This window comes from Schistocerca cancellata, chromosome 11 (assembly GCF_023864275.1).
Source record: "Schistocerca cancellata isolate TAMUIC-IGC-003103 chromosome 11, iqSchCanc2.1, whole genome shotgun sequence".
NCBI lineage: Eukaryota > Metazoa > Arthropoda > Insecta > Orthoptera > Acrididae > Schistocerca > Schistocerca cancellata.
This window is the reverse complement of record NC_064636.1, coordinates 117,246,070-117,260,331: the sequence shown is the minus strand read 5'-3', so window position 1 is coordinate 117,260,331 and position 14,262 is coordinate 117,246,070. Positions and strand designations below refer to the sequence as shown.

The 14,262-nt window shown below is 43.4% G+C and overlaps 1 protein-coding gene across 1 annotated transcript in view; it reads right to left on the bottom strand.

Moving 5' to 3' along the window:
* The window catches only part of LOC126108298 (uncharacterized), a 535,066-nt gene that overhangs the window by 263,535 nt on the left and 257,269 nt on the right, over positions 1-14,262 (bottom strand). The window contains exon 11 of the mRNA XM_049913520.1: positions 6,784-6,879. Within this exon, the coding sequence (XP_049769477.1) occupies positions 6,784-6,879 (96 nt within the window). The remainder of the gene's footprint in view (positions 1-6,783; positions 6,880-14,262) is intronic.

Here is a 14,262-nt window from a genome sequence, read left to right as displayed (position 1 = left end):
AGGGAATCACTTTTGACAAAGCTTAGGTATCCGAGTAATGAGGGAATTAGTATATTTCATCAAAATATACAAGGTATTAGAGATAAAGTTAGAGGTGAATGGCCTTTCAGATCATGATGCGCAAATTTTAACTTTAAAACCTTTGTAAACCTTATAAAGGAACAAGAGTGGCAAGATGTTTATAGTGGTGATACAGTAGACGATAAATATAATGCTTTTCTCAAGACTTTTCTCATGCTCTTTGAAAGTCGCTTTCCGTTAGAACGTTTAAAACAGGGTACTAGAACAAACAGGCAGCCTGGGTGGCTGACTAGAGGGATTAGAATATCTTGTAGAACAAAGTGGCAATTATATCAAAACGTTAGAAACAGTCAAAATCTAAATTCAGTAGCCCATTACAAACAGTATTGTAAAGTGCTTAAAAATGTTATTAGGAAGGCAAAAAGTATGTGGTATGCAGATAGAATAGCTAAGTCTCAGGATAAAATTAAAACCATATGGTCAGTCGTAAAGGAAGTTGCTTGTCTGCAGAGACAGGTCGAGGATATAGAATCAGTGCGTAGTGGGAATGTCCGTGTTACTAATAAGTCGCATATATGTACAGTATTTAATAATAACTTTCTGAATATAGCAGGAGAACTAAATAGAAACCTAGTCCCAACAGGGAATGATATAGCGCTCTTAGAAAAAAGTGTTCCGAGACTGTTACCTGAAATGCTCCTCCATGATACTGACAAGAGGGAGATTGCGTTAATAATTAAATCACTAAAGACCAAGAACTGTCATGGATATGACGGGGTATCTAGCAGAATACTGAAGTATTGTTCTATGTATGTTAGGCCAGTTCTAAGCCATATCTGTAACTTTTCCTTTAGGAGTGGTCGGTTTCCTGACTGATTAAAGTACTCGGTAGTGAAGCCACTTTATAAAAAGGGAGACATTGATAATGTTGACAATTTTAGACCTATTTCTATGCCATCGGTGTTTGCTAAAGTTATCGAGAAGGTTGTATATACAAGGTTACTGGAGCATTTAAATTCACATAATTTGCTGTCAAATGTTCAGCTTGGTTTTAGAAATGGTTTAACAACTGAAAATGCTATATTCTCTTTTCTCTGTGAGGTTTTGGACGGATTAAATAAAAGGTTGCGAACGCTAGCTGTTTTCTTTGATTTAACGAAGGCTTTTGACTGTGTTGACCACAAAATATTACTGCAGAAGTTGGACCATTATGGAGTAAGGGGAGTAGCTTACAATTGGTTCGCCTCTTACTTTAAGAACAGAAAGCAGAAGGTAATTCTCCGCAATATTGAGAGTGGTAGTGATGTTCAGTCCCAATGGGGCACTGTTAAGTGGGGCGTTCCCCAAGGGTCGGTGCTGGGGCCACTGCTGTTTCTTATTTATATAAATGATATGCATTCTAGTATTACAAGTGATTCAAAAATATTTCTGTTTGCTGATGACACCAGCTTGATAGTGAAGGATCTTGTGTGTAATATTGAAACAGTAACAAATAATGTAGTTCATGAAATAAGTTCGTGACTTGTGGAAAATAATTTGATGCTAAATCACAGTAAGACTCAGTTTTTACAGTTTCAAACTCACAATTCAACAAGAACCGATATTTTGATCAGACAGAATGGGCATATTATAAGCGACACGGAACAGTTCAAATTCCTAGGCGTTCGGATAGATAGTAAGCTGTTGTGGAAAGCGCATGTCCAGGATCTTGTTCAGAAGCTAAATGCTGCTTTATTTACCATTAGAACAGTATCTGAAATAAGTGACACTTCAACACGAAAAGTAGTCTACTTCGCATATTTTCATACGCTTATGTCGTATGGTATTATTTTTTGGGGTAATTCTTCTGATTCAAAAAGGGTATTTTTGGCTCAAAAACGGGCTGTTCGAGCTATATGTGGTGTGAGTTCGAGAACCTCTTGTCGACCCCTGTTCAAAAATCTGGGAATTCTGACATTGCCCTCACAGTATATATTTTCTTTAATGTCGTTTGTTGTTAGCAATATTAGCCTATTCCCAAGAGTTAGCAGCTTTCACTCAGTTAATACTAGGCAGAAATCAAATCTGTATGTGGAATGCACTTCCTTGACTCTTGTGCAGAAAGGAGTGCAGTATTCTGCTGCATCCATTTTCAATAAGCTACCACAAGAACTCAAAAATCTTAGCAGTAGCGCAAACTCTTTTAAGTCTAAACTAAAGAGTTTCCTCATGGCTCACTCCTTCTATTCTGTCGAGGAGCTCCTGGAAGAGCTAAAAAATTAAGCAAATTCCAGTGTTGCATTGTTGATCGTCTTCATTTAAACTTACGACTTGTCACCTGAATATGTTTTTTTTATATTTCATTTTATCTGTTTCTAATATCGTGTTATAATTTCAGGTATTGACTCGTTCCATGACCATGGAGACTTCTCCTTAATTTGGTCCCACAGAACAATTAATAAATAAATATATAAATAAAAACTTACCAAACCCCTCATGCCTGAAGATGTCATGAAATTCATGATGATTGTGCTCCAAAAATCTACCCCACATCCCCTTCAAGACATTTCTCACAGTAATCTCTCCATCTCAGCACCCAATCCACTTACCTCCACAACCATCCACCTCGACATCTTAGTTTAAACTCATAGTATTCACCATCCAAGTTATCATGGAGTGATTACACTACAACATTCTATTCCATAACAAACATTCCCCTCTAAAAAGGAAAGTCCCCTTCATACACTCTCCATCCCAATACAAAATCCATGGCTTCCTATTTAACGAATCCTTATAGAAAACCTGTCAGACCATCCGAATCTTTCCGTGTACTGTGGACATTCAGACAATCGCCTTCTAGTGGCAAAAGGTGAATTTGCAATCGGTCACCAGAAGAAAAACCCTGCCTGACCACAGCCCTTATGAATTACTCCCACTGAATATCTTATCCTTACTATCTTCTTCTAAACCTTAACAGTTATCCTCTGCTTGATTCCAGCATTCGGTTACACACCGTGTCCAAGGGGACATTCTCTCGACTCCCCAGTGCACCTACCCTTAGGACACTACTCTAGTTGTCTCCTGACTTCTCTCAACCTCCTTGGACGCCTCACTGCAGCAGTCCCCAATCCATTTGAAAGTGGCCACCTACCTGTTCAGCTCAACATCGCCTACACACTGCCTCTAGCCCATGCACCAGATCCCAACCTCTGTCGCAGTGTTATCGAAGAATACTGCCACATCAACGGAAATGTCTACCAGGAATCCACAGATATGCATATTGGAAGCGACACAGAACCTGCCACCTACCAGATTATATTGATCCCACCCCACCCTTCATACAGTTCTTTTCAGATGCTATATCAGCCAACATTCTTACAGATATCATGTATCCTCGTCACCCCATGAGCTATACTATTCCTCCAACAATCCCATCACTCATACCATTCCTTCCTAGGGACGCATAACTAGGATACCACACCACTGACATGTACAGAAACACACTAGTAACAAAGGGAGCTTGACAAGTCGGCCATAGCGGAGCATTCCCTATAAAATGGACATAAAATACAGTTCGAAAATACAAAAGTGTTGGTTCATGCGTCTACATATTGGGTCTCCGTTATAAAGGAAGCGGTCGATATTCGTTTAAACAACAACAATTTCAACAGAGACCAGGGATACACACTCAGCAGGGCATGGGGGCGGGCGTTGGACATCGGAGGAAGCAGACACAGATGCGCGGCGCGGGAGCGGCAGTTTCAAACGTGGCGCCTGCCCCTGGCGCCACCTGACGTCACCGGCGCTGCTTCGGGCAAAAGCTCCCCCAGCTGCCCGGGTCGGCTTAAGCGCGCGCGTCACATTGGATCGATCTGATCGGCTGCTGATGACGTCATCGTGCCTTTATAAGCGAGAAACCGTAGCAGCCCAGGCGGTCAGTGAACTCCTGACGACGATGGCGGAGATGGCCATCGAAAGCTCGAGGATTTTATTCGAATTGACGCGGCTGCAAAACCGAGGACGTTTTGTTCATGTATGCCGTCGTGAAAGATTCCGAGGACACATGACTTATTAAATTCAAAGAATATCGGCACTGGTGCCAGAATTCTACCAGATTCAGTGGTATACTCCCCATTAACCCTCCCAAGTTTGGAAAACATTCCATTGACTCACTGTCCAATCTTCCACAAGATCAAACAATACCTGACAACCTAAATAAAGCTGATCACGTTGCAACCTATACCTCCAACATCTTCTTCATTTATGATGACTCACATATTGATTACTCACCATTTCCTGCAATCTGTGAATGCACAGATACTATTGCCCCACCCCTGGCTCCCTGTTTCCACTACTTCAACAACATATCACAATCAGAACTGAATGTACCTATTATTTCGCGTGACATAAAACAAGTCATTGTTGGTCCTCAACACATGACCTTTTGACACGTAAAACAATCCCCCTCCATTTTCTCTCCACACTTACATCCATTTACAACATGATCGTCTCTGCAGGTTACCGTCTTGAAGTGTGAAAAACCCTGAAAATCTCACTGTTCTACAAGCAGCACAAACCCCCTAACTATGCTTCTTCTTACTGCCCTTTCAGCCTGATCTGACTGTCCAGCAGTGTCTCTAAATCCATTTTCTGACCCACCTGTAAACACCTGAACACCAGAACTAATCGGGCTTGCATCCTGCCATATACTCTGATCGCAAACTCCTGTACCCCACTCATTTCTCCTCCACTCAACTTCAAAAAATCGGCAATGTAGGTCTCCTGCGACTTGGAGAAAGACTAGGACTGTGTATGGCATCTGGTCTCCTTTTCTAACTTCGGGCTTATACTCTCACTGTTAACTACATCTGACATACCGTATCCTGGCTTTGTATTTGCCCATTCTTGGTCACTATTGACAGTACCAATTCCCACACAAGCTTCATACCAATGAAAAGAGAAAGTTTCAAAGGTTTTGACAGGCGGCGGTAGGCGGGTGGTGATGGTTTGAGAAGTGGCTGGTAGAGTTTGCGCGGCAGTAGGGCCGTACTTTTTACACATAAAACGACGTTCCACCTTAGTGGAAAAGTCAACATGCACAATGTTCGCATATGGGGTTTGGAAAAATCCACATTCACCATTGCAACAAGAAAGAGACTGAAGTGTTCTGTGCCTTAGCCAGTACAAAGGTTTATGGACCATTTTTGTTTGCAGAAAGAACTGTAATGGCAAGCACATACTGGGACATGTTGGAACAATGGCTGTTCTCTCAAGTTGTGCAAGATTCCCAGGACTTCATTTTCGAAGAGGATAGAGCTGGCACCGTGACGTACGAGGCTTTCTCAATGACTCCCTTCCTCAGTGCTGGATCGGTCGCAGGGGACTCGAGGACCCGGCTTTGCACTTCTGGCCACCGAGATCTCCTGATCCCACATCCTGTGTGAAGGAAGCTGTTTACATCCCGCCTCTACCGACCACTCTGAACGATGTGTGGAACCGGATCACTGCGGCCGTGCACTCAACAACAGCACTTACGCTATCGCGTGTGTGGGACGAGTTTGGTTACCATACAGCCAATGGTGGTCACATTGAACGTTTATTCAATTTGTCACATTTCTAATTAATATATAATTATTAAAAACTAATTAATTATAAATTGTTGAAAATTATTAAATATATTATACTGATATCAAACATAATGAAACAATACCTTGAAAGTTCTTCTTTTCATTGGTGTCAGGCCTGTTCATTTTGGATTTGTACTTGAATAAATGGGAAGTTCTGAAAATGGGTCCATCATTTAGAAAGACGCTGCATTCTGAATGACAGCCCATGTCCGGAAACGTACCGTTTGCGTTCTACGACAGTTTCAGTACATATGTGTATGGTGTCAGCATGTGCTGAGGGAAACCGAAAAGTCGCAGAGCTGGTTGTGCTGGTATGCAACAGGGTAGACGGTGATGTGGGCAGTGTCTGTAACAACGTTGGTGGTCGCCACATCGAGCTGCTGTTGTAATGCATCAGTACTGTTGTGTATTTAGTGTGTGCTGGTTTTTTTGCTTGTTTTTGGATAATGTTAACATGTAATGTGTAAGTGTTACAGAGACAAATGTACTTCAGTGATAATGGATGTTTCCTTATGTTTCCTTTCTAATTCTCAGGCAATAACTGTACCACGTCACGCCTAATTCAGTTCCTCGTGCAGAAATGGCTGATTTAAACATTTCAATTTATACCGTCTCAGAACGGAAACGATACCTTCGCAGACATGGGTTCCTGTTCAAAATATTATGTAGTCACTGCCCTATACAAGCCCTTGCATTTTGTGAGAGGAATTTCCAAACACCCTGTAGAGGTAAGAACTTAAATGTAGCACTCATACGTGTTTTAAGACACCAGGGAACAACTTCCATTGATGAAACAAAGAATGCAAAAAGAAACAAAGTGGTGCAACTGTGTAAAAACTGTTAGTAGTCTTGCAATAGGTATGCCTGACATTGTTGAGTATCTTAGATTTACGTAAATCTCGCACACTTGGTCGCCAGAATGGCTAACTGGAAATGAAAGTATAACAGCTGAAAGTAAATAGCCAACACGCAGCAAGCATACTGTACTTAATTATGGGCTTCACAAAGTCAGTCAGCACTTGATAAAAACTCTGAAATCGTATCATCTAATCACAGACTAATGTAATTATAAGATACGTACACACACATAGTCACAAACACACACTCGGATTATCAGTGAAATGATACACTAAGAATAATTTTAAAAAATTCCTACCTTCCTCACAGTAGACGCCAGTAAATCCTTGTGGGCAGGTGCATGAGCTGGTTGCAACGCTCCACTCACCACCGTTGCGGCAGCTTTCCACTGGCCCTGTGGAAAGATTACAAAACTACTTACATTTGGTACTTTTAACTGATTTCGAAGATAGTGGTTCCAACAAATGTAATGTGTTACTTGGAAAATATCGTACAGAAACTTCGTGGAGCGAGAAAGGGTTTCAATCAGTTTGGCAACATGTCCCACTCAGGAAGACTTACACTATATGATCAAAACTTGTAAGTAGGCTGTGTAGGTTATAGGAAACAACGGAGCACGACGTGAGATAGTAGATGGTTTAGCCTTTTGACAAAGTTTACAAATAGACAAGACTCTTCGAATTTTCTTTTCCATATTGTTAAAATAATAAGTCGTCCGAAGAATATAACATTTTCGTGGAGCAAAATGTGCGTAGCTGAAATGAATGTACCAAATGAGCTTATTAACAAAATAGTCAGGAATGCAAAGTACCCATAGCTTGTCATCAATAGTGCAGCGTTTGAAGAGTATGTTGTTTCTAACCAGATAATAATGCTGAATCTGTATGTCTTTTCATGCCATTTACTTTTAATGTCTGTCAAAATCGGATTATTATCTTGTTCATGAACAATGTCCTTTAAAGATATGGTGATGAAGTTTTCAAAGGCGACTTTCTGAATGTAAAGAATACTGAAATTTTCCTCGAGGTTGCCTTCTGTGTTACTTTTCTCAAGCCCAGCCGGTGCGCGTGACAGTGCGTCCGCAGCAATGTTCTCCTTGCCGGGAATGTAGACTATTGTGAAGTGGAATTCTTGCAGAAACAATGCCCAACGTTTTAACCTGTCATGATTTAATTTTGAAGACATAAGAAATTGTAATGCACGATGATCACAGTATACTTTTACGTGGTTAACAGAAAGAAAGAAACGGAATTTGTTCAATGCCCAAACGATAGCTGAAGCTTCTAATTCAGTAATGGAATAATTTTTTGAGATTTTGTTAGCACTCGTCTAGCAAAAGCAATGGTTTTCTGAACAGTAGCGTCATTTTCTATGGCTTTTTGAAATAAATCGGCACCAAGACCAACTTTAGAAGAATCCGTGCTAAGGCAAATCTGGATGAGCTAATATTGGCACGTTAAGTAGAGATTCTTTCTAAGAATTGAATTCCAGTTGTGCCTGTTCGTCCTATTTCCAAATAGTATTTTTTCCAGTGAGAGAACAAAGTTTTCGTGTAACTAGAATTTGCATATTCAGTAAATGACGGTAAAAATTTACGGGAACTAGAAAACTGCGGACTTTTTTTTTTGTGGATGGAAGTGGAATGGCTCTGATTGCTTCTAACTTTTCAGAGTCAGCTGAATGCCTTCAGAAGAAATAATATGTCCCAAAAACTTTACCTTTGTTCTACCGAATTCAGACTTTTCCAAGTAAACTGTAATTCCAGATTCTGCAAAAATATGTAACACGCTGTTGAGGATGTCATTATGGTTTTCCCATGAGGCTTCTGCTATCAGAATATCGTCCACATATAAGGTAATGTAACGTTTTAAGAACTCAGGTAATATGGAATTTAGCCCACGAATGAAAGCTGCCGAAGAAATGTTCAAACAAAAAGGAAGTTTCCGAAATTGATAACAAACGCCTAAACAAAGAAAAGCTGTGTATTTTCTATATTCTGGATGAAGTTCGATCTGATAATAGCTGGATCTGAGATCAATGGAAGACAACACTTTTACACCATTAAAATTTTGAAGTTCTTCCAACGTTTGCGGTCTGTCTGTTTCAGGAATGATGATAGTATTGATTTGTCTCGAATCTAAGACAAGCCTGATCGATCCATTTTTCTTCTCAACAACATGTAATGGGTTGTTGTATGAGCTTACTGCAGGCTCAATAATGCCCTCGTCAAGCATAGATTGTATTTATGTTCTAACACAGTCCCTATAATGTGCCGGAATTACGTATGGTGTAACACAAAATTTAGTATGCTCACCAACACGAAATTGGTATTGAAATCCCTTGATTGTTCCTGTTATGTGAGTAAAAACTGTGGAATGGGCTTGTAAAATCTCAAAAAGGTCCTATCAGTGTCATTACAATTCTCAATTGCTTGAATTTTATTCTGAATTAACTCATTAGTATCAAATATGCCGTCGATATCATCCCTGTGAATACTTGCAGAGTGATTGTTAGTGTCAAGTTCCGTCGAAAATTCCGAACTGCTGTCTAACAGAAGGTAAAGGCGATTAATTTCCTCGTCATGGTTTGAGAGCCAATTTTCAAATTTCAAAGCTATTGACTTACTTCCTTTCTCTAAACTTATTTCAGCATCGTGAACGTTTAAGATTGCTTTGTATTCATTCAAAAAATCTACCTCCAATATATTTTCCGTCGACAATAATGGAACAATAAGAAAGTTCATGTGAACAGCTCGTAGCGTTGCGCAGTTAGAGCCGCCAGCAGTGGTGGATGTGGGGAGAGAGATGGCGGAGTTTTGAGAGCGGATGATCTGGACGTGTGTCCATCAGAGAGAGTAATTTTGTAAGAATGGATGTCATGAACTGATATATGTATTATGACTTTTGAACACTAATAAGGTAAACACATTGTTGTCTATCAAAAGCTTTCATTTGCTAACTATGCCTATCAGTAGTTAGTGACTTCAGTAGTTAGAATTTTTTATTTAGCTGGCAGTTTTGGCGCTCGCTGTATTGCAGTAGTTTGAGTAACCAAGAGTTTTGTGAGGTAATTGATTTGTGAAAGGTATAGATTATTGTTTGTCAGGGCCATTCTTTTGCAGGGATTATTGAAAAGCAGACTGCGTTGCGCTAAAAAACTTAAATAAATAAATAAAATAAATTAAATTAAATATTGTGTGTCGGTTTAGTGTTGATCAGAATAAGTAAAGAGAGTAATGTCTGAGTACGTTCAATTTTGATCAGCACACTAAAATATCAATTTCTGTAAGGGGACATTTCAAAGTATCCAGACACCTGGCTGAAAATGACTTACAAGTTCGTGGCGCCGTCCACTGGTAATGGTGGAATTCAATTTGGTGTTAGCCCACCCCTAGCCTTGATGACAGCTTCCACTCTCGCAGGAATATGTTCAACCAGGTGCTGGAACGTTTCTTGGGGAATGGCAGCTCATTCTTCACGGAGTGCTGCACTGAGCAGAGGTATCGATGTCGGTCGGTGAGGCCTGGCACGAATTCGGCGTTCCAAAACATCCCAAAGGAGTTCTATAGCATTAAGGTCAGGACTCTGTGCAGGCCAGTCCATTACAGGGATGTTATTGTCGTGTAACCATTCCGCTAGAGGCCGTGCATTATGAACAGGTGCTCGATCGTGTAGAAGATGCTATCGCCATACCCGAATTGCTCTTCAACAGTGAGAAGCAAGAAAGTGCTTAAAAATCAATTTCGGCCCGTTCTAAGATAGTGCCACGCAAAACAAGAAGCTGTGTGGGCCCCCTCCATGAAAAACACGACCACACCATAACACCACCACATCCGAATTTTACTGTTGGCACTACACACGCTGGTAGATGAAGTTCGCAGGGCATTCGCCATACCCACACCCAGCCATCGGATTGCCACATTGTGTACCGTGATTCGTCACTCCACACAACGTTTTTCTGCTGTTAAATCTTCCAGTGTCCGAGGCATGCTGTCACGGTTCATGCGGCTCGCCCCGTCGGAGGCTCCGGTCCTCCCTCGGGCATGGGTGTGTGTGTTGTCCTTAGCGTAAGTTAAAGTTAGATTAAGTAGTAGTATGTAAGCCTAGGGACCGATGACCTCAGCAATTTGGTCCCATAGGACCTTACCACAAATATCCTAATTTCCAAATGTTCGGTCCTTACGTCAAGCAAGGCGTCGTTTGGCTTTTACCAGCATGATGAGTGGCTTACGAGCACCCGCTCGATCATGAAATCCAAGTTCTCTCATCTCCCGCTTAACTATCACAGTACTTACAGTGGGCCGGCCGCGGTGGTCGTGCGGTTCTAGGTACTTGAGTCCGGAACCGCGTGACTGCTACGGTCGCAGGTTCGAATCCTGCCTCGGGCATGGATGTATGTGATGTCCTTAGGTTAGTTAGGTTTAAGTAGTTCTAAGCTCTAGGGGACTGATGACCTCAGATGTTGTCCCATAGTGCTCAGAGCCATTTGAGGATCCTAAGGTAGTTTGAAATTCCTGTGTGATGGTCTGGATATATATGTGCCTTTACACATTACGATCCTTTTGAACTGTTGGTCAACAGACGAGGTTGGCCTGTACGAATTTTTGCTGTACGTGTCTCTTCACATTTCCACTTCACTATCAAATTGGAAACTATGGACTTACGGATGTCTTGGTGTGTGTAAATCTGGCGTACAGACGTATGACTCAAGTGACACCTAATCACCTACCATGTTCTAAGTCCGTGAGTTCTGCAGAGCGCCTCATTCTTCTCTCTCACGACGTCTAATGACTACTGAGGTTGCTGACATGGAGTATCTGGCAGTAGGTAGCAGCACAATACATCTAAAATGAAAAAAGGTATGATGTTGGGGGTGTTCGGATACTTTTGATTACACGATGTACGTGAAACAAGTGCTAGAATACAAAACTATCTTTACAATAAGTCGGTGAGATTAACTGACGTTCACCTTGAGTCCAAAAGTAATACTACGTTATATACGTGAGAATGATGGTGAAGACAAGTTTAATTTTGTCTCTACACAAGGCTCAAACAGTACATCTGGGAGTGACAAGTGATACACTCCTGGAAATAGAAAAAAGAACACATTGACACCGGTGTGTCAGACCCACCATACTTGCTCCGGACACTGCGAGAGGGCTGTACAAGTAATGATCACACGCACGGCACAGCGGACACACCAGGAACTGAGGTGTTGGCCGTCGAATGGCGCTAGCTGCGCAGCATTTGTGCACCGCCGCCGTCAGTGTCAGCCAGTTTGCCGTGGCATACGGAGCTCCATCGCAGTCTTTAACACTGGTAGCATGCCGCGACAGCGTGGACGTGAACCGTATGTGCAGTTGACGGACTTTGAGCGAGGGCGTACAGTGGGCATGCGGGAGGCCAGGTGGACGTACCGCCGAATTGCTGAACACGTGGGGCGTGAGGTCTCCACAGTACATCGATGTTGTCGCCAGTGGTCGGCGGAAGGTGCACGTGCCCGTCGACCTGGGACTGGACCGCAGCGACGCACGGATGCACGCCAAGACCGTAGGATCCTACGCAACGCCGTAGGGGACCGCACCGCCACTTCCCAGCAAATTAGGGACACTGTTGGTCCTGGGGTATCGGCGAGGACCATTCGCAACCGTCTCCATGAAGCTGGGCTACGGTCCCGCACACCGTTAGGCCGTCTTCCGCTCACGCCCCAACATCGTGCAGCCCGCCTCCAGTGGTGTCGCGACAGGCGTGAATGGAGGGACGAATGGAGACGTGTCGTCTTCAGCGATGAGAGTCGCTTCTGCCTTGGTGCCAATGATGGTCGTATGCGTGTTTGGCGCCGTGCAGGTGAGCGCCACAATCAGGACTGCATACGACCGAGGCACACAGGGCCAACACCCGGCATCATGGTGTGGGGAGTGATCTCCTACACTGGCCGTACACCACTGGTGACCGTCGAGGGGACACTGAATAGTGCACGGTACATCCAAACCGTCATCGAACCCATCGTTCTACCATTTCTAGACCGGCAAGGGAACTTGCTGTTCCAACAGGACAATGCACGTCCGCATGTATCCCGTGCCACCCAACGTGCTCTAGAAGGTGTAAGTCAACTACCCTGGCCAGCAAGATCTCCGGATCTGTCCCCCATTGAGCATGTTTGGGACTGGATGAAGCGTCGTCTCACGCGGTCTGCACGTCCAGCACGAACGCTGGTCCAACTGAGGCGCCAGGTGGAAATGACAAGGCAAGCCGTTCCACAGGACTACATCCAGCATCTCTACGATCGTCTCCATGGGAGAATAGCAGCCTGCATTGCTGCGAAAGGTGGATATACACTGTACTAGTGCCGACATTGTGCATGCTCTGTTGCCTGCGTCTATGTGCCTGTGGTTCTGTCAGTGTGATCATGTGATGTATCTGACCCCAGGAATGTGTCAATAAAGTTTCCCCTTCCTGGGACAATGAATTCACGGTGTTCTTATTTCAGTTTCCAGGAGTGTAGATTCTTTACTTTCAGGGAGCACTGCAAGAAGTTCTGGTCAAGTGTCTTCACCAGGAACAATCTTCTACAAAAGTGCCTCAATTGACTGAGGTCTGGAGTTGGGAAATGAAAAGTTACTTAGGAAACGTGGTGCTACACTGATGAACTCATATTCAGTGTGACAGTGGAGAAGAGGAGACTGCTCATCACATGCTTCAGTCTCAGCTGAGCTGCGGCTGGCTGACGTCATGCTTTGTTTTTTTTTTAAACATTCGTTGCAGTCCAGTGGTATCTTATTTCTTGTTCTGTTACGGCCATGACGTTGCTGTCTTCTCTCTGCGAGTGGCAGCGGCAGCGTGTATCGATACTAGTACGGCTGCACTATCTTTGGCGTGGCGTATGTATTTCTCGGCTGTGCTGTGTGTGGCAGTCGGTCGGTTGGGGCAGAGCAGCGAGGATGTCTCCGTGGCGGATAGTCGGGCAGGAGCCGCTGGCGGCGTGCGCGCGCGGTTGGAGTTGTGAGTCTCTTCTTGCGAGGGTTTCGAAGTTCGTCGCCCGCCGATCCTGGACACTAAAGTTGAGCGCTCACTTAACCTACTATCAAGCTATCCTGCTATCACATCTCTGCGTTTGATCCTGGTTGTCACTTTCTGGGAGATCCCCACGAGCAACAACGTGTGTACATTGAAGTCGGATAGAATTGCAGCCATCTTCCTGTGTCGTGTTTAACTTAATTTAATTCATTCCTTCATTAATGAAGAGCACCAGTGGTATCTTCTGACTAGTGGCCGTTGACGTTCCGTGGACCTGCCCTGGTCGTTGACATAGTTTGTGGCAGTTTATTTTCCTCGTTGTGTTGATGCTGTCCAACACAGCGTGTAGTTAGACAGCTGAGGTGTTGTTGGTAGTTTTGGACGTTTATTCTGACTTGGCTGGATTGGACACCAGTATCAGAACGTTGTGCTATTGACATCGTGTTGTCGCTTTGCTGGTCGGATGGAGCAGAACTGATCTTGTTGGTTGGTTCGTCGGCTGGCTTTCGGTTGGGTTGCCTTCCAATTGAGAGGTTGTCGGTCTGGCTGCCTGTCTCAACCTAAACGTGCGATAGTGTCGCCATCCCACGCCGACCCTTGGAACTTTCTAAGCGCCGCTCCTTACGTGTTACATAATGATTTCCATTTTAGTCTTAAGTACTCTGTGTGGCCTTCAGCCGAGTTTCAGCCTTTCAAAATTAAAATTGAAAATCAAGCCGCGAATTTGTTTCGAATTCGTATGTAGCCTTCAGCCGAGTTTT